Source organism: Protopterus annectens, chromosome 7.part0, assembly GCF_019279795.1.
Source record: "Protopterus annectens isolate FY-2018-M chromosome 7.part0, PAN1.0, whole genome shotgun sequence".
Classification (NCBI taxonomy): Eukaryota; Metazoa; Chordata; order Ceratodontiformes; family Protopteridae; genus Protopterus; species Protopterus annectens.
Window position 1 is genome coordinate 1,158,421,891 of NC_056739.1, and position 24,456 is coordinate 1,158,446,346.

General features: G+C 40.3%; 1 protein-coding gene across 5 annotated transcripts in view; it reads left to right on the forward strand.

Annotated features, from left to right (window-relative positions):
- The window catches only part of HERC1 (HECT and RLD domain containing E3 ubiquitin protein ligase family member 1), a 3,987,333-nt gene that overhangs the window by 2,545,323 nt on the left and 1,417,554 nt on the right, over positions 1-24,456 (forward strand). For all 5 annotated transcript variants that reach the window (XM_044077739.1, XM_044077741.1, XM_044077740.1 and 2 more), the window contains exon 46: positions 9,251-9,303. In XM_044077739.1, the coding sequence (XP_043933674.1) occupies positions 9,251-9,303 (53 nt within the window). The remainder of the gene's footprint in view (positions 1-9,250; positions 9,304-24,456) is intronic.

Consider the following 24,456-nt stretch of genomic DNA (forward strand, 5'->3'; position numbering starts at 1 on the left):
TTAAGAATGGGAGGTGGCAAAAGTATCCAGAAATGAAACAAAAAAGAACTATATATAATAATACACGCACACAGTAAAAGTAAACAGAAATATGCAAACATTTCCTAACTATTTAGCAATTAAATAATTTAACTAGGGCCACAAATTAACTTAATGACATTAGTTAAAGAATGTCATTTTCATTCTTCTCAAGTACAGTACTCATCTTAAGCAGATGAAGATGTCTGAACTACCAGACAGAACCATTTAACCTGAATATTCCTTCCTAGTTGTAGCTGTTCAATTGGATTATTAAATGTATTCTTGTGAAAAGACCTGGCTGGCTTCTATTGGTTGTTATTATTTCTCTAATATACCCTTATCTGATGCTATCTCAGTGTCATCAGAGGTAAGAAATTTAGGTTTGTTCCCTTATCTTTTTCATAGCATGTTTTGCTGATGGCAATACTGTCCAATTCAAAATGTTCAGATGGGTTTGGGAGCGTGAAGTACAACTAAACTTTTAATTTGAAATTACCTGTCCACAGATACTGACCATATATTTAAATGTCACCTCAAAAAATTTAAGTTAATCACATTTATAAAAGATATCAATCCATTGTGTTCTTAAATTCCTTTTATATCCCTAAGACAGTGCTGATTTTTTATCGACTGTTCTGTTTTATAAGCATTGTAAAAAACTGTGAATCCATGATTGAATGAATTTCTTCCAAAAGGAAGATTTGATTTTTGCAACATATTTTAAAATAGCTTTATCAGAAGGGTTTAAAATTTGGTTAAGAACTTTTTAACCGAAAGTTCTGCTTATGTCCTTCTATTCCAGTATTAAGAGTTAATATCTGTACAGTTCATGCAGTATTGATAAGTAAGAATTACAGTGAAAAATATTCAAAATTAAGATAAATAAGTTAACTATCTTTTAGTAATTTTCTTTTTCATTATTTTGCATCTTTAATTTGAAATTAATTAAATTTATCAAATGTTGAGTCTGCTGTGTAGTCTCGGTGTTCATTTTTGCGTTTATATTGTGTTTCATGTAGGGATGTCAGTTTAGAATTGTGTGAACAGTTACACTAAAGCAGTGTTTCCCAAACGTTTTTGATTCTCGGCTCCCTTGCTGAATCCAGGTTTTCCCAAGGCACCCACCCGCAGCGTGCATAAAGTGCATATTTTATTTATTTATTTATTTGACATTTGTGTAACGAGGCTGCCCAACTGGACTGAGAGACCAGGGGAGAAAAGCTCAAAAGTACAATAATAAGACAATTACCAAAAAAAGTGCACATTCTGCTTAACAGCATAACACTGATCTACAATGGTTGAGTGGTAAGCAAACCTAATGGCAACCTTATTGACTTTAATTTTATAAGAGCAATTTTTAAAATCTGTCCCTATTATTTGTCTCTGTCCAGCATACCTCTCAACTGTATAGATTTTTGCAGAATGTCCAGATTTTTGCCTCATATTTTTGGTCTTTTTCTCAGAAAATTGTTTTCTTCAAATCAGTGGCAGGTCATTAAGGCTGAAGTCAGAAAATAATGACAGTTGAGTTTCATACTTCATTCCCTTCAGAAAATTCATGCTAATGCAAAACCTGCCTGTATATCAACTTTCTATGTTTGTGCGAGCAGTAATTAAGTGTCCCTATTTTGTGCCTTTCTATCTCCACTATTTTTGGCTTTGTCCAGATTTCTTAATCTATGAAGGTGAGAGGTATGTGTCCAGTGGTATGGACCAGACTTGCACAGACCTCATTGCTGCTAGGGATCACTCTCACTCTTCATTCTCTCCCCCCATCACACACACACACACATACACAGTCTCTTTTGCATTCATGCACGCATTCACGCACACACGCAGGCATTCACTTACCTGATGGCCCGTTTCCAAGTGTTCCACGGCCCAGTATTGCTCCGCGTCCCGGTGGTTGGGGGACTGCTGCTATACTTGATACCAGTTCTGCTAAAAAGCTACAGTAATTTTAGTGAATTCATTTCTCACTTCTCACCATAGTTCTCAACCTCTTAGCACAAAAAAAAAAAATGGACAAACAAAGCCAATAACGAGGGAATACAAATTCAGTTCTCACTTCTCACCATACCTCCCAGCTGTCCCGAATTACTCAGTTTTTACCGAGTTTTGGGATCCAAGTAATGGGGTGCCTTGATTCCTTAGTAGCACCCCTTCAATTCCGATTTTTTTCTTTATTTTCAAATTATTTTAATTTTGTTTTTCGCGCTTTAGCTGACGTCATCGTGTGCGAGATGACGTCAGCTCGTCAGGGCTACCAGCCTGTCGGAGTTGAGCTCGCAGCGCACGTATTTCTGGGTTTCTGGCCGAATTTAAATGCTTTTGCTAGCGGGAACGGACGGTTTTATTTTAATAAGCTGCTCTCGATCTCAGAAGCTGCCTGGTTGAAGGCTGCATTTACTCGGAAGCAGAGAGAAGGATTTGTTTTTGGAAGCTGCCTGGGTGAAAGCTGCTGCTTATTTACTCAGAATCAGAGAAGGATTTATTTTCGCAAACTGCTTATTTACTCGGAGGACTGAGGATGGAGTCTGGACTGGCTGTTGGGATTTACTGGGCTGCCTGCGAGACGTACCAGAGAGAATCTACCTGGTTGAACACAGATGTATTTTCAGAGTGAGTAAGCTGCTTATTTACTCGGCAGCTGGGTGAACACAGACATATATTATTTGAGTAAGGGTGTGTGTATGCGTGTGTGTGTGTGTGTGTGTGTGTGTGTGTGTGTGTGTGTGTGTGTTTGTCTGTGTCTGTGTGTGTCTGTGTGTGTCTGTGTCTGTGTGTGTATGTGTGTAAATGCCCCCAACGGGATACATCTGGTGGATAGAGGTACTCCGGCTCAAACCCTGTACCTTGGGTACAGGTAAAAAGAGCCTAAAGTCCCTAGCCACCATCACTTGTGAATTTATGCCTTACATTTTTGTTCTGTTCCTCTGGTTTTCAGGAGTGGTAAAACAAAACCTTTTATTCTGTCAATTTTCTAAGGTTATGAAATCAGTATTTGAAATGTGTCTTTATTTTAGGGCTCTATTCCCCCATTATTGGCTTTGTTCTGTATTTTTGTGCAAGAGGTTGAGAGCTATGGTGGAAAGTGAGAACTGAATTCACTAAATGATATAGCCATTTAAGTTTGTCTTCATGTTTTTCAAGAAACTGCTGGTTTAGCTTAGTGGTATTTTGCTCTGACTGTAGTGCACAGGGTTCTGGGTTCAAGACTTGGCAGTGAAATGCATGGTGGTAACACATTTTATGCAAGCAACTTTCCAAAATATACAAGCAGTGTTTAAAATGTGTCCCTGGTTTTTGGCCTTTTGCCCCCCCCCCCCCAATTGAAAATAAGTTCAAAAAGCTGTGCAACATGCGTATGGCTTTTACACTACTGGGATTCTGTATTTACACACACATACATATATATATATATATATATATATATATATATATATATATATTGTGTGTGTAGAAGTAGACTGTTATCATGGAAATGGGCTGAATAGGGCAGTTTTGTCATTATCGGTGCATGCATTTTGCCTTATTGCCTACTGGAAAAATGTTCAAACAATAAATTTAAAATGCATTTGTGTGTGGAAGTAGACTGTTGTCATGGAAATGTTCCGAATAGGTCAGTTTTGTCATTATTGGTACATGCAATTTGCTTTACTGCCTACTGGAAAGATGTTCAAACACATTTACAATGCATTTGTATGTGGAAGTAGACCTTTATTATGGAAATGTTCTGAGTAGGGCAGTTTTGTCATTATTGGTTAATGCATTTTTATTTCATTGCCTACTGGAAAAATGTTTAATAAAGTCAGGAAGGTGCATCAAAGAACGAATGTATGTTGTTTTGTGTGCAAGAGGCCTCTGATCTGAAAACAGCCCAAAGGTAATATTTATTCACCACTGGCCACAGATGCATTTTCTTTGGATGTGGTGTGGGTTTCACTGCTGTTTCAATGAATGTGAGTTTGAAGGGCAGAGAAGTTTTAATGCCAAGTCTATTTTCATTGTGAGACAGTATTGCTTTGTTTAGCAGATATCTATTAGTGTTTGCGCATTGTGGTATAAAATGTAAAAAAATAAAATCCAAATAATCATTGTAGAAGTAAAGCAGTATGCACACATTAGTGTTTATGGTAAATGGGGTGAAATAGCCATGGGACATTGGAATGGCTGCAGGGGGACTCTGGTGCTATATTTTGGTTCTGTTCTTCAGTTTACGTTTGAAAGTTGGTATCCCACAATTCCATTGGAGTGGGTGGGGTTGTGTAATTATGTATGCAAATTTTACGTTAATCAGCGTACATATGTGTACCTATTTTTCATGGGCCTTGTCCAGATTTTTGATGTTTCCAGGTTGAGAGGTATGCTTCTCAGTCACCATAGCTCTCAACTCTTAGCACAAAACATCTGGACAAAGCTCACAAGTGATGGAGGCTATGGACTTTAGGGTCTTTTTACATTGGCAGACTAAAAGAATGTTAATTAATGTACATTATGTGAAGTAAAATAAATCTAGAATTATTGCCGTTATTTATTGAGCATAATTTGCCTGAGAATAGTGCATGAGTTCTGTGGATCGGACTGTTTCCTTTGATCAGATTAATGAATGATGGGCCTTGGCTAAGCAAACCCTGCCTAAATAGGTTACTGACCGCATGGTCTTTTCATTTTGTGGCCAACCCTCCTTTAGCTACTAAGTGCAAACACCATTGCACTAGAGTACCTCCACTGTCATTTTTAAAAATGTGCCCTTTGCAGATATCCATACAGGAGTCAGTTGGACATTTGTTCATATGTTTACCAAGCATTGCAGCTTATGACTTTCATTAGAGGAACCTGACACCTTACTTTGTAGCCATTATGGCTTCTACCTCTCTGGGAGATGTTTAAATACTGCCTAGGAATCTGCCCAGCTTTTACCTGCTGCAGAGGTCCCTTCAAACTAACTCATAGCAGATGTGGGACTGTTCATCTATATCATCCTGCTGTCTCCTGTGCTTTAACAGCTTTTGTGTAGATGTCTGAGAGTCTGCCATGCTGGTAATTTTATTTATTTATTTTTTACCTGGTAAAACTGTACTTGTGTTCCAATGTACATCAAAATTTGGGGGGGTGGGCTTATGTTGGGTGAATCTTTTTTTGAAGCAGGCTTATATATATATATATATATATATATATATATATGTACATATATAAATATATATATATATATATATATATATGTACATATAAATCACCCTAGTCTAGTGCATCTTTTTTTTTTCTGTTTGTGTTTTATGGCATTTGTGCTTAGTTAGCAGCAGGAACCAATTTGCCAACATGTAAAAATGTCATCGCCTAGTGAAATGTCATGCTTAACTCTCTAAAAAAGAACAGAAAGCCAAATCTGTACGCCAAAAACTCAGAACCAAAAGCAACCACACAGAGAAGATGATGTTCCCAAGAATCATACACAGCAAGCTGAAAGTTTTCTCCATAAATGACAGTAACACAGATGAAATTCTATACAACTCTTTAATAGGTAGTTTAGCACTTTCGTACATAGAACATCATCAGAACTACCATAAAAATGACACAAATATGTATGTTCAGCATTACATCACATGACCAAGTTGAGTCTAATCGATTTAGCAATATATTAAAAGAACTGTAACACTTCTATACAAATGTACTAGACACATACATTAATAAAAATGTATTCGTAAAAAAAAAAAAAAAGTATATATTAAAAAAATACAACTGTAATTGTGTGGTGTGCAATGTTAATGTGCTGCTGATGGAAATGTTATAATTTATTCCTGGATAGTTCTGAGCATTAAGCCTAATTTATCACATAAGCTCATTTTTTCTAACTTAAGCTTCCATGCCCCCCCCCCCCCCCCGGATTTAATAGTAATTTGGTCTAGTACTACAAACAAGAATCTTTTATGATGTCCTTCTATTCCCGTGTTGCAGTATTCTGCATATGGGTTTACCCTTCAGTCTCGCTTACGTACGGCCACTATCCAAAAAATACAAAAGGTGATAACGGGACAAATTAGAAGATACAAATGTTATAAAAACAAAAAAAATATATATATATATATTTTTTTTCTTTCTTCTCTCTCTCTCTCTCTCACTGTCAATCAAATGCAATAGACAGTGAGGATATACAGTATATACATACATTTGATTAGCAATGTTATGGTATTTTGTATCAGTAGGGAGTATTAGAAGTTTCAGAGAAGTTATTAGTTTAGAGGGAAGGAAGTTAGTCAGGGTTAGTACAGGTGCAAGCCAGTGTGTCTTAAGAAATAGCTTTAGTTTCTTTTTATTGAGTGAAAGAGAAGTTTGAGTTGTAAGTTCAGTAGGTAATAAATTCCATAGCTTGCCTACAGAGTTAGAGTATAGGGAGTCACCTGATGAGTTATTGGATCTAGAAGTGTTGATCACGAGTTTGTTTGAGGAGCGTAAGTTTTTGAGGTTTTTGTAAGGTGTAATGATGGTAGAGAGTATTGGAGTGTCGTGGGGTTGGTGCAGGGACTTATGGACAATGGTAAGCTGGAGAAATTGAATATGGTTTAGAAATTCTAGCCAGTCCAGTTGTTTTAGGTTTAAACAGTGATGAGTTCTGAAGGGAGAGCCTGTTGCAAATCTAGCAATGTTATTATAGGATGTTGCCAGTTTGTTGAGGTTATTTTTTGAAAGGTTAGTATATATAGGGGAAGCATAAAGTAGAGTTGAGATTAAGTGGGTACTGGCTATAGTGGTCCTAGCTACTGGTGTAAGAAGGGGCTTAATTCTATAAAGGGATCCTAGTTTTTTGTTAACTGATTTTATTGTGCTGTTTATATGACTATCAAAGTTTAGGTTGTTGTCAATTGTTATTCCTAGGAGTTTAGTAGATGTGTCGGGGGTAATAACAGTTCCATCAGTAGATGTGAGTGTAAGGTGAATAGGGGTGGAGTTTTGGGTTGGTGTGAAGAGTAGCAATTTAGTTTTTTTTGGGTTAAGCAGGAAGCATCGGTTTGAGAACCATTGTTCTACAGTGTTGAAAGCTTGTTGGGTAAGAGATTTAAGTTCAGTTTGAGAGGTGGCTGTACAGATAATAGTAGAGTCATCTTCATATTGAATGCAGATGGTATGAGGGATTGCTGATTGAAGGTCATTAATATAGATGGAAAATAGAAGTGGGCCTAAAATGGAGCCCTGTGGAACATTGATTGTTATTTGGCAGTGTTCTTTCAGATATGTGGAGTCCAAAGAAGTATGAGATGTGGTTATCCCTTTTGATCTTATGTTTGAAATGCTTGAATGCATCAGTGGCTGATGGAGTAGCTAGATCAATTTATTGGGCTGGTGTATGCCCATGTTTGGGAAACTGGGTGGGAGGTTGCATGATGGTTAAGGTGTTTACCTTAAAGACACAAGGTGCATGGTTTGATTTTCACATGGGGTAATTGGCTTGGTTTAAAATGGCCCACAAGGGCAGTTAGCGTAGTACTAACCTATGAACCTATGAAAAAATGGAGTGTTACAGACATTTAATTTATTACAATTTGTATGTTGTCCTTGGACTTTGATGAAGTAATACAGTTTAAAGCATGAGGATGTTAGAGGAGAAGGGGATTATATTGTCTAAGGGCAATATATTGGGCATACATGAGAGTCTGCTGAGAGTTTTGGGCCCATGTCAGATAATTGAGAGGTGCTTATGAGAATGACAGTAGTTTGAAGAAAACTTGCTGAAACACTTTCAGTGATGGTTAACTTTCTTTTTTCCCCACTTCTGTGCAACATTGGCATTGGTTTCATATATATGTATTTCTTCTAATGACTTTATAGCAATACATCTTCATTTAAAGGCATTGTTGCCAAGGCACTAGCAGAAAGTTTTGCTTACAGCTTTGCATTACACTGGGATTTTTTGTTTTATTTTAGTACCTGAATGTTGTTAGATATAGTTTTATGTGTGTTTGTGGGTGTGGAGGTATCTCCCCTCATTGGTGGCACATATAAAAACAGCCTTAGTCCAAAGTTTGCTGAAAGAGGTTTCAGTTAATTATTTCAGAGTGTTAGCATTCAAGGAATTAGTCATGAAGCTGTTGAATTATTTCAGGGTTTGGAGAATATAGGATAGAACGTACCACAAGAAAGCCTCGTAGTATGATGAGGTAATTGGTGAGGGAAGATCATTATGGAAGTACTTGGGCTAATAATAATAGCATAAAGTACATTGATTGTTTATATGTATGTAACAGAATAAGAGAAGTACTGATGATATGTGGTAGAGCACAATAGTTTTTTTGTATTGTTTAGGTAGGATGCATCCAATGCTTGTGTAATCTGAAAGGTAATATAATACAGCATAAAGTGTAGCTTCTGATGTGAGTGACTTCTTAATGAACGTGTGACTGTTATGTGATCAGCCTTAGAAACACTCAACCACAATCAACATTTGAACTTAGAAGTATCTCTTAAAAGTGTTTATAAATGGGCCCCCCACACCTCCCTCCCCATTAGTGTTTACACAGGGGGCAGGCTCCCACCCCCTGCATCTACCATATCTGAGGGAAAGAAGAAATCTCTGGGAAACTGCAGTTTCACTCACATCAGTGATCACGTTTTTGTGTAAAACACAAGTGTATTCACAAAAAAGCCTTACTCTTGAATTGACTGTACGAACGTATGTTACATTTTAAAGTAAAATGACCTGGTAAAAAGATGCATGTAAAACATGATGCACCTGAAACAAGAAGGTGCTGCTATCAAGTTGAAGGAGTGTGATAATTATTAGTATGAGTTATTTTTGGATGCTTCAGTTAGTGACTATTACGGATCTTCTTTCCAGACAGATATGTTTTGCCTCAGTTATTCAGTGATCTCTAGCTCCTACATTTGAGGCGTGGCTTATGTCATAGCATCATCATGCTGGGACAGGACAGTGTACCCTCTGTCCCCATTTCTTTATTGCTGCTGTTTAATTGTAGATTGTAAGAAGATAATTGGTAAATGGTGTGACATTTACACTGTAATTGTGTATATGTTCCTGTAGTCTGATGTCTGAAGATTCATGAAAAGAAGATCAGAAAGGCTTAATGTAATTGTACTATAATTTAATTTTTTAAAGGCATCTGTTTAGACTTCAATTAAAAAAAAAAATTTTTAAATTAAACTGTATTACATCCATTGTTTTTGTTGTTTAGCATTATCTGAATAGTTGCATCTGTGATATGTTTTCTTGCAGGTATAAAGGCCAGGCTCCAGATCTCATTGGTAAACAAGATAGTGTATATGAAGGTAATGTTCCTATTTTATTTAATTTTGATTATTTTAACTGAAAAAAAATGATTCTGTTTAATATGTAAGGATTCTGGCTGTGATTTATTAATATATTTTTTGTAGTAAGGCTGATGTTCATTATGCTATAAATAACACAGGGGGAGGGGAGTTTCGAAGTCACAAATTCTTTAAAAGTGAAACTAATTTCATAATTTTTAGTTGGTAACCCCTCCCCTGCTCCCCCCATCCTTTCTCTTTAACTCCTATCCGTGATGCTTCCTTGTTCCTCCTCTCTTCTGTTAAGTAAAATCTGATATCTTCCATTCTTTCTTGAAGGCTACTTGTCTCCCTTCTCTTTGAACCCCTTTTAGTAGTGCTTATGTATAGTTCACAGCACTGCACACAGTAGTACTTCCGACTGTCAACTCTGTCTTTAGTGGGGGTCCTGTAGAGATGGTATGATATTTTTGTCTTTGAAGTCTGTTCCTGAGCATGCGTTCCAGGATTTTGGTTGCCCTGGCAACTACTTTTTACCTTTGTACTGATTTGTTTTTTAGCATTGATGTTGCCATTCCTAGGTCCTTTTCAGTGTTGTTTTTTTTTAGAGGTGCCTTCTTCTGCTCTGGATTAGTGCCCAAGGTGTCAGCACATTGTATTCATTGGTATTAAACCTCAGCTGCCACATTTCTCTCCAGTCCATGTAGTCCATCACACTGCAGTGTCAGCTGCAGATTTTGTTTTGATGTTTTCTGTCATGCCTGAGACAAGCATATTGAATGAGACTGCTTTTCTCAGCAACCTCTGAGATGCACCACTAGTTATCTTTCTATCCTCAAATTCCCCATCACCATTGCTTTCTTCGTCCTTCAAGAAAAGCATTTCCACCTGTTTTTACTAGTCTTTTGCCCATTCCAGGGTTTATAATTATAAGACAGGAATAGTGAATGTGTGGTACAAATTTTATCTGTTGATTGGTATCACAAAGTACATTTACCTCCAAGTGTCCCTTTAGCTTCTCCCTCAGTATTTTTTTGCAGTACTTTCCCAACACTGAGGTCTGTTGAAATGATGCATAGTTGTCTGAGTCACTCTTCCTGTTTCCTTTGTGAATTAGAAGTACTGTAGTTTTCCTGTAGTCCTGTTGTATTTCCTTGCTGGTTTGTGACCTGTTGAATACCTCTTTCAGAATAATCAGTAGTACTGTGGTCGTAGTATTACAAAAGCTATCCTATATTTCAAAATTATTTTTTCATACTGTGAGTTCTGTTTTTGTCTGTAAGTGGTTAGTCTGTGCTTTTCTGTGGGTTTTACTGTGTTCTTAACCCTTAAATTGAGTAGCATAGTCTGGATACAGGTTTGCTGTATCCAGTGCTGTTTGTTTTTGCCTTCTGTGTTTTTGGCAGCCATCTTATGTTTGCCTTCTGTGTTTCTGTGTTGGTAGGGGTCTATCATCTCTGCTAGTGAGAGTAGCAGGGCTGCCTGGACCTTGTCTGGCACAAGCTGATTGGTAAAGAAAGCAGGGGCTAGCAGGATTGGCTATTTTTAGATGTTACTAGAATCTTCTGTTTTTTTGTGGTATTTAAACCCAGTGTTTGAGCTGTTTGGGCATCACGCACCACAGCTTCACTGTTTTTAACCCAGTGCAGGGTATTCCAATTACAAATTTTCCTTTAGTAGCACTTGTGGAAGCACCTAGTAGTACATGTCTTAGACCTTCCACTTTTTACCCACTTAGCTCTCTCTGGCCTCTCTCCCTCATAGCCTGACAGATATGAATGGACAATTTCCTACAGTTTCTCCTGCCAGTCTGGTTGATATGGGCATTCTGAGACAGTGTAGCAACGGCCTCATGTACACGGACAACCCTCTACTACTACCACTTAGGAGCACAATTTGTGAGAGATGCAATTATATTAAGAACTGTCCTCTCTCCCTCACAAGTCAGTATATCTGGCACAGAGAAGGTTGTCAACACAAACACCACACCTACATAATGCACACCCACATATGCAGAGGTCCTCAACAAAAACATTCCCAAACAAAAGAGACTTCCAAGGCAAAAACGCACACGAACTCCACAGCTCACCACACCACATACCACACATAGTACACACAACTGTCTCTCACAGCCACTAAGCCCTAACCATAAACTCAGCATTTTAGTCAAAGGAGACTCCATTGTGAGGCACACAGATGTGCCCCTCACCAGGCTGGATAAGAAGAAAGTCATAGTTAGTTGTTTGTCAGGTGCCAGAATCCGCCATATCACATATGCACTCAAGTCTCTCAACAACTCTGTCATAGTCCATGTTGATGTGAATGACTTCAGACATACCTTCCTGGACTATATGAAGAAAGACATGATCAAGCTTGCTGAATATGTGTCCCAGGCAGGTATGTCCCTAGCCTTAAGCAGTATTCTACCATCACCTAGAATGATATACAAACAGAAAATGATTGGCTTTAACCATTGGCTTAGTTTCTGGTGTCTTTCCAAAGGGATCCAGTACCTGACAGCCTGGGAAGAAATGATTGACAGACCACAGTGCTTTGCCAGAGATGGCCTGCATCTGTCTCACGTAGGTTTCAGGCTTCTGGCAAAGGTTCTTGCCTCCCCATAGTGCCTTTTATAGGTAATGCCATGAGGTCAAAACTATCAATATGAAAATGTCATCAAAACGCAAATTAAAGGTCATGCTGCTAAACGCTAGGAGTCCAAACATGAAAGTGCATGCGCATTGCAAGCATTCTTAACCCTGGAAGATGCTGACATTAGTGCAGTCACAGAAACCTAGTTCAAAGCTGCGGAGAGCACTCTGGCTATACCAGGTTATTCATCCTATCATACATTCAAACCTCAAACCATGGGCAGCAAAGCAAAAGGAGGTGGAGTTTCAGTATATATTAAAGACATACACATCTCCAGGCTGGTCAAACAGTATGATGCATAGAAGACAGGGTTGACAAGACCATTATTCAAATCATAGCTAGCTACAGGCCCCCAACATTGACTCAAGATGCCCACTCCAGCTATCTGGACCTCTTCGAATCTGTCAAGATTCAGCCCTTTACCCTTATCCTGGGTGACTTTAACTGTCCATCCATAGATTCGAAGAACTACTCATGCCAAAACACAAATGCCCAGAAATTCCTTGATGTTGTCAATGCAAATGCTTTGGACCAGGTGGTCGACACCCCCACAAGAGGTGATAACATCTTGGACTTGGTATTAACCAACATAAGTAACCACTCCAGCATTCCTACAGTGTCATCCTCCCTGGTAAGATCTGACTACAAAGCGGTCACTTTCAAAGTTACCACCCCCCCCCGCCCCCCAGCTAGGGTCAAATGAAAAAAATTCACCAAAGATGATTACAACCTCCTGATGGAAGGTATAAACAGTTTCACAGCCCCCTCCCCCCACGTATGAACTGGCACAAATGTCCAAACCTACACCAAAGTACTATACAAGCATTTATATAGCTGCATAGAATCAGGAATACCCGTCAGGACAAAATCTTACTCCTCAAGGAAGAATAAACCTGTCTGGTGGACATCTGCAATAAATAAACTGTGTAATAAAATGTAAAAAAAAAAAAAAAAAATGCTGTCCAGGATCAAGAAGGAACAGGTGCCTTATTGCGAGCAATCTCTCCTTAGCCTGAACAAGCAAATAAGAGCACTAGTGAAATCCTCCAAAGCAAAGTTTGAGTTCAAACTGTCCACATCTACTAAAGATATTCATAAGGCCTTCTTTGCATATGTCCACAGTCTCAAAGGAAGCAGTCAGATCTGATCAGCACTGGTGGCAAGGGCACCACATAAACGCTGTAGATATAGCCAACCTGCTGGCAGACAGGTTCAGCAAAAACTTCATCCCTCTGTTCGCCCCCCCCCCCTCCTTATCTCTAGGGAGCAAGTCATTACTGCCCTCTCAAAGGCAAAAAATACAGCCTCCATTGGACCCATTAACATCCCAGGCTGCATCCTATATGAACTCAGGCAGTAACTTGAAGCACATTAGGCACCCTGTGCAACCGAACCCTGAGTACCGGATTCTTCCCAGCCAAGTGGAAGACAGCCACTGTCATCCCTTTTGCACAAAGGTGGAGAGTCCACCGATCCAGAAATTATAGACCCATAAGTCTGACTTGTCTGATCAGCAAGGCCATGGAATAAATTATCATGGACCTCATTAACAAGAACACTGGCAACCTCCAAATACTTGATCCCACACAGTTGGGTTTCGTCAAGGGGAAGTTATGCCTGTTAAATCTGGTCAACTTCTTTGAGACAGTCACCAAAGCCATGGGGCAAAGGGAGGATGTGGTGCACACTGCCTACCTTGACCTAGCCAAAGCCTTCAGTAGTATTCCCCCACTTGGGTATAGTAGATAAGCTCTTTAACTAGGCATCAATCCATAAGTTACCAGATGGGTAGCAAACTGGCTCACTGATAGAACCCACCTAGACAAAATAAGAGAAGCCCCACCTCAAGCAAGTAGACCCATAACAAGCGGTGTACCCCAGGGATCAGTCTTGGGGCCTCTGTCATTTAGAAAATACTTTTCTGAGGTGCAGTCCAAAACCAGTGGGCTATGGCTGACAAAGTTTGTAGATGACTGCAAGCTGGGCGCTGTCATCAAGTCCCCCTAGTGATGTAGATATCCTCCAAGAGGGTCTTACCTAAACAAATGACTGGTGTCAGAAATATGGCCTCAAACTGAATGCCAAAAAATGCATAATCATCCCCTTTGGGGAGAGTGACATCCCCACAAATGATCACATTAATAACAAGGTCCTAAGCACGCACTCAGTCGTATGGGACCTGGGCCCCCAGGTTGAGGGCAAACTAACTTTTGATCATGTACGGAAAGCTTTCTACATGGCCCACCTCTTTAGTAAAGGTATCTCATCCAGGGGCAAGGAGGTAATAACATCTCTGTATTTTTCACTTATAAGACCCATTATTGAATACAATGCCCCTTTTGGCATGCATCTCACAAAGCACATGCAGCAGCTGGAGAGATCACTGAGGTTCCTCACCAGGAGATTCCTATACAAATAGGCTAAAGGCCCTGTCCCTCTACTTAGTCTCATACAGATTCTTCAGAGGTGACCTCTGTCTGGCATACAAAGCAATCTCTGACCCTGCCTTGATGGGACTGCTGCATATCTGCAAGTCAAGCTCCACTGAAGTAACCTGCACGCGTGACCTCAGCCTGGTATGTGACATCAGTAGGACTTGTTGGCGGGACAGATTTTTGTCACAGAGACTCCCCCTTGTGTGGAATAGATTCCCTCTCCACATCAAGCACAGTACCTCATTGACCCTTTTTAAGCGCAACCTGAATAACTGGATGGGGAACAGAAAGTACACCCCTGGGATTCCACCTGTGTCCCTGCTGGACAGTGACATCAGATGCTGACTTGTCGGAATATGGGCTAAATTCTTGACTAGGCTTGTAAGGGCCTCAGGGCCAATAGCCTAGTGATTTCCTATGACATTATGCCTTATCCTCTTTCATCTTGGTCTTATCTTACTTCAGAGGATACTACATTTATTGACTGTAGGGGATCTTCTTTTCTGAGGGTTCTTTTGCCACAATTATTCAGTTATCTCTAGGTCCAGAGTTTGAGGCATACTCATATCATGACATCACCATCTTGAGACTGGAGTGTGTGTGCCCTCTTTTCCCATTTCTTTATTACTGCTTGTAGAGTTTGGATCTTGATCCTAACATGTTTTATCTGGAGAGGGGTCCCTGTATTCTGAGTAAAAGTACATATAAAACTTCTAAGCATTTGTATGTTTTCAGAAAATACCAGCCATACCTGTCACAGGAGTTGCTTGTACTGCATAGGGAAATAACAGATCTTGCCTGCACTGCTTTACGTGCTGTATCTTCAAGACTAGCACTCAGTAAACAGAGAAAAATTGTATACTTTTCTTTTTTATCTGCACAATGGCAGTTTTTGAGGGGAGTCTGCTATAGGATCAGAGTCCCTTGACTCTCTTGATCCTAGGCGAGAGTCAAGGGAGGTAGAGCATGTAAGAGATAGTGAGGCTAGTCAGTTGCTAAAGCTTTTTCCTTCAAGTATGTCTGTGCTAGAAACAGTCTGCAATCTTTTTCGTGTACTGAGCTCTCTTCTTGCAAAGCACTTTCCTACCTTTTTAAATAAACAATTACCTCGGGGGGGGGGGGGCATGAGAGATGAATCATCAGATGTAAAGTTGTTCTATCTCACCGTTCATTCTTACTGATGGGTTCAGAGCCGATAATCGGCTCCGACTCGGCCAACTACAAAGCTCGAGGTTTTCAACCAGCTCAAGGCCAACTCCTTATCCCATGATGCACCCTGTGTTACCTCAGACCTCGTTTGCCACTGCAGTAGACAGAGGATCCTTCACAGTTCTGGCCAGTGAAAGTTTCTTTATTATATTTTCTAGAGTTTGTATAGCTCTTAGAGTGGGAATAGCTATCCCTTTTCTTTTCTGTTCTATGTAAAATACTTTAGGTATTTTCAGAACTCTGTTCTAATATCTTCAGTAGTGGGTAATTTGTCTAGCTCTCGTGGCCGTTTATATCGTAGACCTTTGTTACCTCCCTTTCCCTTTGAACATTTAGATGATACTGTATAGCGCCTTTTTGTGAATATTTAGATTAGTAGACTAAATTAGGCTTCCTTTACGTGTGTGTGTTTAATTGGTTAATTGATAGAGCCCGTTTAAATTAGCTTCATTTTTGGGCTTGCTGAGCCTTGTTTGTTATTTCTTTAGATTTGTCAAACAGTTGATTTTTAGAGATTGTTAGGATGTTATTTAGCCCATTTTTGCTTTTCTGCACCATTTAACTGCTGTGGTGTTTGTGCATATATTGTATTTTCGAGGCCCTTCCTTTTTTAGGCCTTTTCTGTTAATTTTTTTATTTAGGATGGCTGATCAGGGTAAGGAGCAACACCCCAAATCAGGGTTTAAGAAATGCCCTAAATGCAGGCAAAAGATGTCTTTCACTGATGGTCATGTAAATTGTGTTTATTGTTTAGGTGAAGTACATTTGCAGGAAAACTGCTCCATTTGCTATTCCTTCAGTACCCATGTTTTGCACGAGAGGCAGAGGAAGTTAATCGACAGAGGATTGCAAAAATCCTCCTTTCTGGTAACCTTGGACAAAGATGGACATGACAAATCTTTTAAACATGACAAATCATCAAAATCTTCTAAGTCTTCAAAATCGGCATCCTCGGAGCCGAGACAATCTGCATCAAAGCCACTTGAAAAATCATTGACGTTGGCTCCACAGATCTCGGAGCTGGGTGTCATTACCTTTCGGAGCCGTACCCCAGTCTTGGAACCAGTCTCTGCGGTGTTAAAATCACCAGTACTTCAATCAGTGGCTTCATCTATTCCATCTTCTCAGTTCTCGAGAACCCTTTCAGATTTGGATGTGGATCGAGTGGTGCAGAAGCTGTTACAGACACCAGCACTTGCTAAATTATTGGGTCTGACCCAAGGTCCTTCGGAACCGACAAGAGTACCTCCTTCTACTTCTTTTCCTCCTCCAAACCAACCCAGGTCTTCGGAGCTGGAGGAATTGAAACTGATGATTGTGGAGCCTTCGGAGCCGATGCCTGTTCCAGTGCCATTGGTGCCAACTACTCGGGCTTCCTCGGTGCCTGTTCAGGAGTCAAGGAGCCTACACTCGCCGCTCGGGTCCAGGGAGGATAGTCGAACCGATCTTTCGGTAACGACTCTGCCTCTAGGGGCTTTGGCTCTGATGAGTTCGACGCCTACCTCGGGATTGGAGCCCGCTGCTACGGTGCTGAGAGAATCCTCTGTTTCTTCGGATCCAAGGGTTTCTTTGCACCAGAGCAGATGTGCCTTCGATGCTATGAGGAGAGTAATGTCCCCTAGGACATCCGCAACTTCAGGACCAGTGACCTCCTCCCCTAAAGTGCCTGTGTCTCTTCTTCTGCTTCACAGATCCCACTAAAGTGTAGAGACCCGTAGCCTCAGGAAGCCCCACTGAGTGGACCCTGCACTTCCAAGACCTCACTAGAAGTTCCCACTGATAAGGATCCCAGGATGAGATTATGCAAGAGGAAGCATCTGGACTCCCCACAGGAATTCATCACCTCACACACTGACTTAGATGAATCAGAAGGGTCCCCACGCTTCCCCTCAGAGGATATCTCCTTTGCATATATCTTTGAAATCCTTAAACAGAGGGGTGGCTGGCAGTCCCTCAACCCTACTGATGATGAGTCGGTTCTCCTGAAGGCTTTTGGGTTTCAGCCCTCCACCTCTTGGGTGTCTCCGTCCTTCGATGAGCTTATGGAGCTGGTCTAACGAAGGGCATTGGAGTCTCCGGACACCATGGAGCCTGTCCCTAGGAGGCCTAATAAATTTATAACCCCCCCAAGACAAGACTTTTCTCACTAAGGGAGTGCCTGTTGATGCCATGGTGGTGGCGGCAGCCACCAAGAAAGAGATTTCGGAAACTTCATGTGTTCATCCTCCTAATCGGGATTCTAGGATCGTGGATAGATACAGAAAGTGCATGTTTAGTTCAATGACTTTTGCCATGTGATCACTGAACTACCTTACACATTTTACGAGATTGCAAAGTGATCTCCTAAAAGAGCTTGGAGATACTCTACAGGGTTCAGTAGCTGAGGGAGTGTCAGAGAAAGTTGCTTCCAAGCTTGTTACTCTTAATTCTGTGGTAAATTCCTCCATGCGTCTGATCTCCTATGCAGCTGATGAAACGAGTAGGGTGGCGGGTACAGGAATTGCTCTTAGGAGACATTCTTGGATGCGCTTATGTTCCTTTGTGGAGCCCTTTAAGTCATCCTTTGTTAACACCCCTTTTGATGGCTCGTCTCTTTTTGGGCCCAAAGTGAGGGAAACTCTTACCAGGTGTGAACAAGAAGGAAAGACTCTGTCTGCCGTCGGAGTCCATTTTTCAACCCCTACTTCACCTTACCCCGAAGGTCAGAGAGGAGGAAAGATGTGGTTCTGTAAAGCCCAAGGAGCCTTTCAGGACACGCATGGTGAACCCCCCCCTCCAGGGTCAGAGGAGGAGAGGGCAATAATGGAAGATGCTGCCCACATGGCAGAGGGGAGTCTGCAGAATCAGGGCGACAGAGATCAGTGGTTTTGGGAAGCCCTACCAGCGCTCCTGAAAGGAGGCCCATCTGTCCAACTCTGGAGGCAGTTGGGGGACGCTTTTCTTTTTACCCAGGCGCATGACTAAAAATAAAGACAGCTGGGTACAAAGTATCATATCCAGAGGATACTTTACTCTCTTCACCACCCCACCACTTGTAATGCCAAAAATCCTGGACGTTCCACTCAGTTACAGGGAACAAGCAACCATAGAGATTCAAAGGTTGTTAGAAAAAAAAAAGTCATCCAGCCCGTCCCCGCAGACCAGACAAGATCTGGAACTTACTCAAGGTTCTTTTTAGTTCCAAAGAAAACAGGGGACTGGAGACCTATGTTGGATCTCAGCAGACTAAACAGATCTGTCAAAAAGAGACGTTCCGGATGGTCATGCTACAGTCGATACTTCCTTTTCTAGGAAAAGACAATTGGATGTGCTGTTTAGATCTCCAGGATGCATACTACCATATAAAAATGACCAGGCCGCTACACTTTTGGCTGGGAGCCAGTCACTACCAGTTTCGAACCCTGCCGTTTGGTCTCACTACAGCTCCCAGAGTGTTCACCAAATGCATAGCAGTGGTCACGGCTCACCTGAGGCATTTGGAATTCCAGGTGTTTCCGTACTTAGATGACTGCCTCCTCACTGCCACCACCAGGCATCAGCTCATACAAGCCAGGGACACCACTTTAAGCCTTTGCAGCCAGTTGGAAATTACCATAAACTCAGAAAAATATGCCTTGTCACCATCGCAACATATTGTTTTTATAGGAGCAGACTTGGACACCACCACCACCACCACCACCACACTAAAACCTCCTTCAGAAAGGGTTTCTGTACTTTGACAACAGATTCTAAAACTTCTATTGAAAGACAAGGCACCAACCTCAGAGGTGCGCAAATTGTTGGGGGTGATGGCAGCCGCAATCATAGCAATTCCCTTGGGCCGTATGCACATGCAGATACTTCAGTGGCTCCTGTTCACGCAATGGTCCTATCAAGAACTTCCAGTGTCGCATCTGATTGCTCTAACAAACTCATGCAAAAGGATCTTCGTGGTGGTTGACATCTCATCAAGTAATGATAGGTCGTCCCTTTGTCCTACCCACTCCGATGGCCACTGTGACCACGGATGCTTCCCTGATCGGATGGGGGGGGGCATTATCAGAGGAGAACAGCCCAAGGCACATGGAACGAACTAGAGACTCATCTACATATCAGTGTCCTAGAGATGAGAGCGGTACTCTTGGCGTTGCAGTACTCTTCAGGACTCTCTTCCTCTGGAAACCATTGCAATTCAAATGAACAACATGTTTGTAGTCTGGTACATAAACAGACAAGGAGGAACCAGGTCTTACCCACTATGTCGAGGCCCTAAGAGTATGGCAGTGGGCTACCTCCACCCACCACTTTCTGATAGCAGCACACATCCCAGGGAAATCCAGCGTGATAGCAGACAAACTGAGCAGGGCAATTTTGTTGCCTCACGGGTGGTCCCTCAAGGAAGAGATAGTGGAAAGAATATTCTGCAGATGAGGCCAGCGATCCATTTGCATCCCCCATGAATACAAAATGCAGCAGTTACTTTGCCCTAATCCCCCCTCCGGGAGATGCCCCAAGGGACACCCTGGAACATGATTGGCCCCCGGGTCTTCTTTATGCCTTCCCACAATCCCTCTGATACACAAAGTATTACAGAAAGCCAAAGCCTTGGGAAGGACCATCATTCTAATAGACCCTTACTGGCCTCGTCAGATTTGATTCCCCTTCCTTCGATCTCATCTATTGGAAGAACCTTGGATTCTGGACCCAGTTCCAGCCTTCCTGATTCACTCATCGGGGGCTCTTCATCCCTCTCTTCAGTCCTTGAAATTGACAGCTTGGCTGCTCCAATTCCTAATATAGCCAGGTTCCATAACCTCTCAACTGAAACACAAAATATCTTAATATCTTCCCATAAATTATCTGCTAGAAAATTGTGCCTCCGTAAATGGAAGAGATTTTCTATATGGGCTTCTCAAAATAATATCGACCCTTACCTAGCCCCGGTTTCCTCTACCCTGGAATTTTTGACTATGCTTTTCAACAAAAGAGCTGTGGCAGCCACCATTCGCATTCAGCTTGCAGCAATCTGTAATTTTCACCTTGACAGTGCTGGATCTAATGTAATGTCACATGCACTATCCAAAGCCTTTCTTAAGGGGCCATGCACCTGAGACCACCTATGAAATCCCATTATACAGCTTGGAATTTGAATTTTCTGCTTTCACGCATCATTCTTCCACCATTTGAACCCACTTCTTCATGCGAATTGAAGTATTTATCTTGGAAAACAATTTTCTTAGTAGCTATCACATCTGCTCGAAGAGTTTCAGAATTGCAAGCCTTGTCTATTAAATCCCCTTATTTGATTTTTCATACTGATAAGAGTTTCCCTACGAACAAATCCGTCATTCTTGCCTAAAGTTTGTTCTGAAGCTAATCTTAACCAAACAATAGTATTACTGTTTTTTTCCCCAGTCATAGCAATAAGTTTAAGTATATGCTGCACAAACTTGATGTGCACAGGCAACTTCGATTCTACCTGGATAAAACCAAAGAATTTAGAAAATCTGAACAGCTCTTTGTTTCTTTTTCAGAGTCCAGAAAAGGTGGTCCTATTGCAAAAACCACTCTGTCGAAATGGCTATCAGATTGCTTCTCCTTTACTTATTCATCAGTGAATGTTCCACTACAACACAAAATAAAGGCCCATTCAACTAGAACTGTTTCCACTTCTTCAGCCTTTTCTGCCAGGTTACCAATAGATATGATTTGTGCAGCAGCCACTTGGTCAAGGCCTCATACCTTTATCACTCATTATAAAGTAGATTGGGCGTCCAGGGACAGGGCTTCTTTTGGTTCCGCTGTCCTGAGGAATATACTCCTGTGAGCCACCTGAAAAAGATGGTGCTTGGGACGCTGTCCATCAGTAAGAATGAATGTTGAGATAGAACAACTTCACATAAAGAAGTTATGTACTCACCATAACGTTCCATGTGAGTTGTTCATCTCGCCTTCTTTCTTACGTCCCACCTGCCTACCCCCTCCAGGCTTTCTCAAGGACTGAGAATTATGATATGTCATGGTCTGATTGTCTTTTTCTTTTTCCATTGTTTCCTTATCTTAGGAGACGAATAATGGTATATGGTATATTTGGGCAGCAAACAAGATCTGAGGTAACACAGGGTGCATCATGAGATAGGGAGTTGGCCTCAAGCTGGTTGGAGACCTCGAGCTTTGTAGCTGGCCGAGTCGGAGCTGAGGATCGGCCCCCGAACCTGTCAGTAAGAATGAAGGCGAGATGAACAACTCACATGGAACATTATGGTGAGTACATATTTTTACAGTTCTTAGGAGCAAGTCCCAGGGTCTGATGGTTAGACCTCTAGTACTGTAACATGCAGACTGATGGCTTAAAATAAATGGATCATTGAATCCTCTAGAATTAGTTCATCTCCAGGGAAGCTGTTCCTTTTAATTTCTCTAGAGTCCAAGATTCACCAGAAAGAGTAGAGCAAGCTTTGTACACGCACTGGGAGTTGGCTGTACCCACCAGTTTTGAATCTGTGCTTCATTGTGAACTTTGTGGAATATAGTTAAACCAGTTAGGGGGGCATTTTTTGAGAGTAGAATCTAATGCAAGTTTAAGGTCTGGTATGGGCTTCTTATGAAATAGTCTTACCTTGAATCTGTGCTTTCACCCAAATTAGGAGTTTGCTCCCATTCCCAAAAGGCAATGATTTTTTTCTCCTTTTGCCTGTAACTTTCTCCTGATGACCATTTGTTTGAGGGAAATATTCAGGTTTGTGAGGTTTTTTACCTCATTTTTAATGATTTTGCTAGTATTTTGGTATATGGAATATGTTTTGTTTAGTGCTAAGAGTGACATCTTTCCATTCTGTCATGTTGATGAAAATTGTAGGATTTTACATAGTTTGTTTCTTATGCTGCAACTCAAACCTTGAGTTTTCTCATGATCCATTAAAAATTTTATTTTGCTGCTTCCTGATCTGGGTCTTCATAGTCCTTATTCTGAGCTCCTGCTTTTCCCTCTTGCCCTTGTCCTGTAGGTGTGATGGAGCAATAACATGAAATTGAAACACTTGTTAATAAAATGTTTCCCCTGTTAATTCATATCTTGCCAGTAACCTCTATTTTTTTCCTTCACAAAATTATGTAATCCTATATACTTTAAGAGAATTAGATCCATCTTTTAGCAAAAGTAGACAAGGTTATTTCCATTGTTAAGAAACCCCACATAAATAGCAGCATGGCCATAGCGACTGAGATAGGGTAACTGTTTGCCAAGAATTTTTGATGAATCAGTTTGACTAACCAGGCAGTAGTCTCAACACTGACAGTGCTTTGAGATGGAACAGAATATATATTGTTTCAGTTACATTTAAAACCTTCAAACATCCACTGGTGAGAATTCCTTTATAAACTTTTTCAGACCAGATGTAACCTGGAGCTGTGTAACTTGCCTCATAGGGTATCATTGTCAGTGATACAACAGGTAGCACATTCACGTTTTGTGCAGAAGGATGTAGGTTCTATTCCTACACCACTTAGATGGATTGCTGGCACACACCGGTGCAGCATATAAGGGGGTTGTTGTACTCCTGCATGTGTCGTCCTTTTGGTGAGACATGAAAAACAATGTTCTGTCTGCTTGAGTTGGTGGAGGCTCAGATGGATGCAAAAGATACCACAGCACCTATAAAATTAGTAGGAGTCCTTTAGGTATATACAAAGTAACTATTTGCAAAATATTTATATATGTACAAATATACAAATCTGATAACACATATTCATAATTTCCTTTACAATCATACTAAATTTTCATCCCTATTACACCCAACTACGGTTTCCATAACCACCATCTGATTTTACATAATATTGTTATTAAAATCCATTTACCATTAAACATAATCTCATTTATTCTTTCATTCCATGTAACCTGTATGACATAAAATAACCTTTTATCCATTCTTTTAACATATTCTTTACTTCTGCTTTTATAATATCCATATTTAATCATATTCATGTTTATTTTATCCACTTTTGCATCTTTTGGAAATATCTTCTTTACACAGTTTCCCCTTCTTTTTTTTTTTTTTATTTACTGTTTTACGCTTCAAAAGCACATGTTCCAAAGTTGTTTCTTCTTGACAATATAAACGTATTCTATCACTTTTCTTTTTATATGGCATATTTAATTTACTGACAATTTATCTAGTCTCCACAAAGATCTTGACATTCTACTTATTTTACTTTCTGATTACACCATTTGCTTAATATTTTTATAGCTTTATTTTTTTCATCTGTTATATTTCCCATGTTTTTCATTTCATTCTTACACTGGACTTTTCTATCTTTTTCTGTATCATCAGTATTTATTTCTACAAAAATATTTTTCTTGGTAACAGTTATTTCTTCATTTAGACACTCTTTTCCACTTTTACTCTTTTTACCATACCCCCCAAATTTATCAAATTTTATTTATGCAGTTGTACTACTAATCTCTCATCTTTTTCATGTGTCTACTTTAACACTTTATACGAATTTAATAAAGCAGTATATACCACTGGGATAAATAACCCCAAACCACCTCCTTCATTTACATACAAAGCTCCTCTTTTTACTAGGTTTAATCTAGGACTTCATATAAATGAAACAAAAATCTGCAATAATTCCTTTTCAAATACTATTGGCAGCATAAATACACTTGCTAAGCATCCTATTTTTCAGCAAATAAGCCTTTTTTTCTGAATGATATTTTAATTGTTCTCCAGAAAAGATAGGTTTGCTTTATTTCTTCTATTGTTTTTCCCCATTAAATTGTACTTGCATCTTTATTCCCAGATTTTATACCCAGCACAGAAACTTCATTCATTGTAAAATATATGCCCTCTAGCTTTATTATATCACCTAAACCTTTACTTTTCTCTTTATTTAAAAC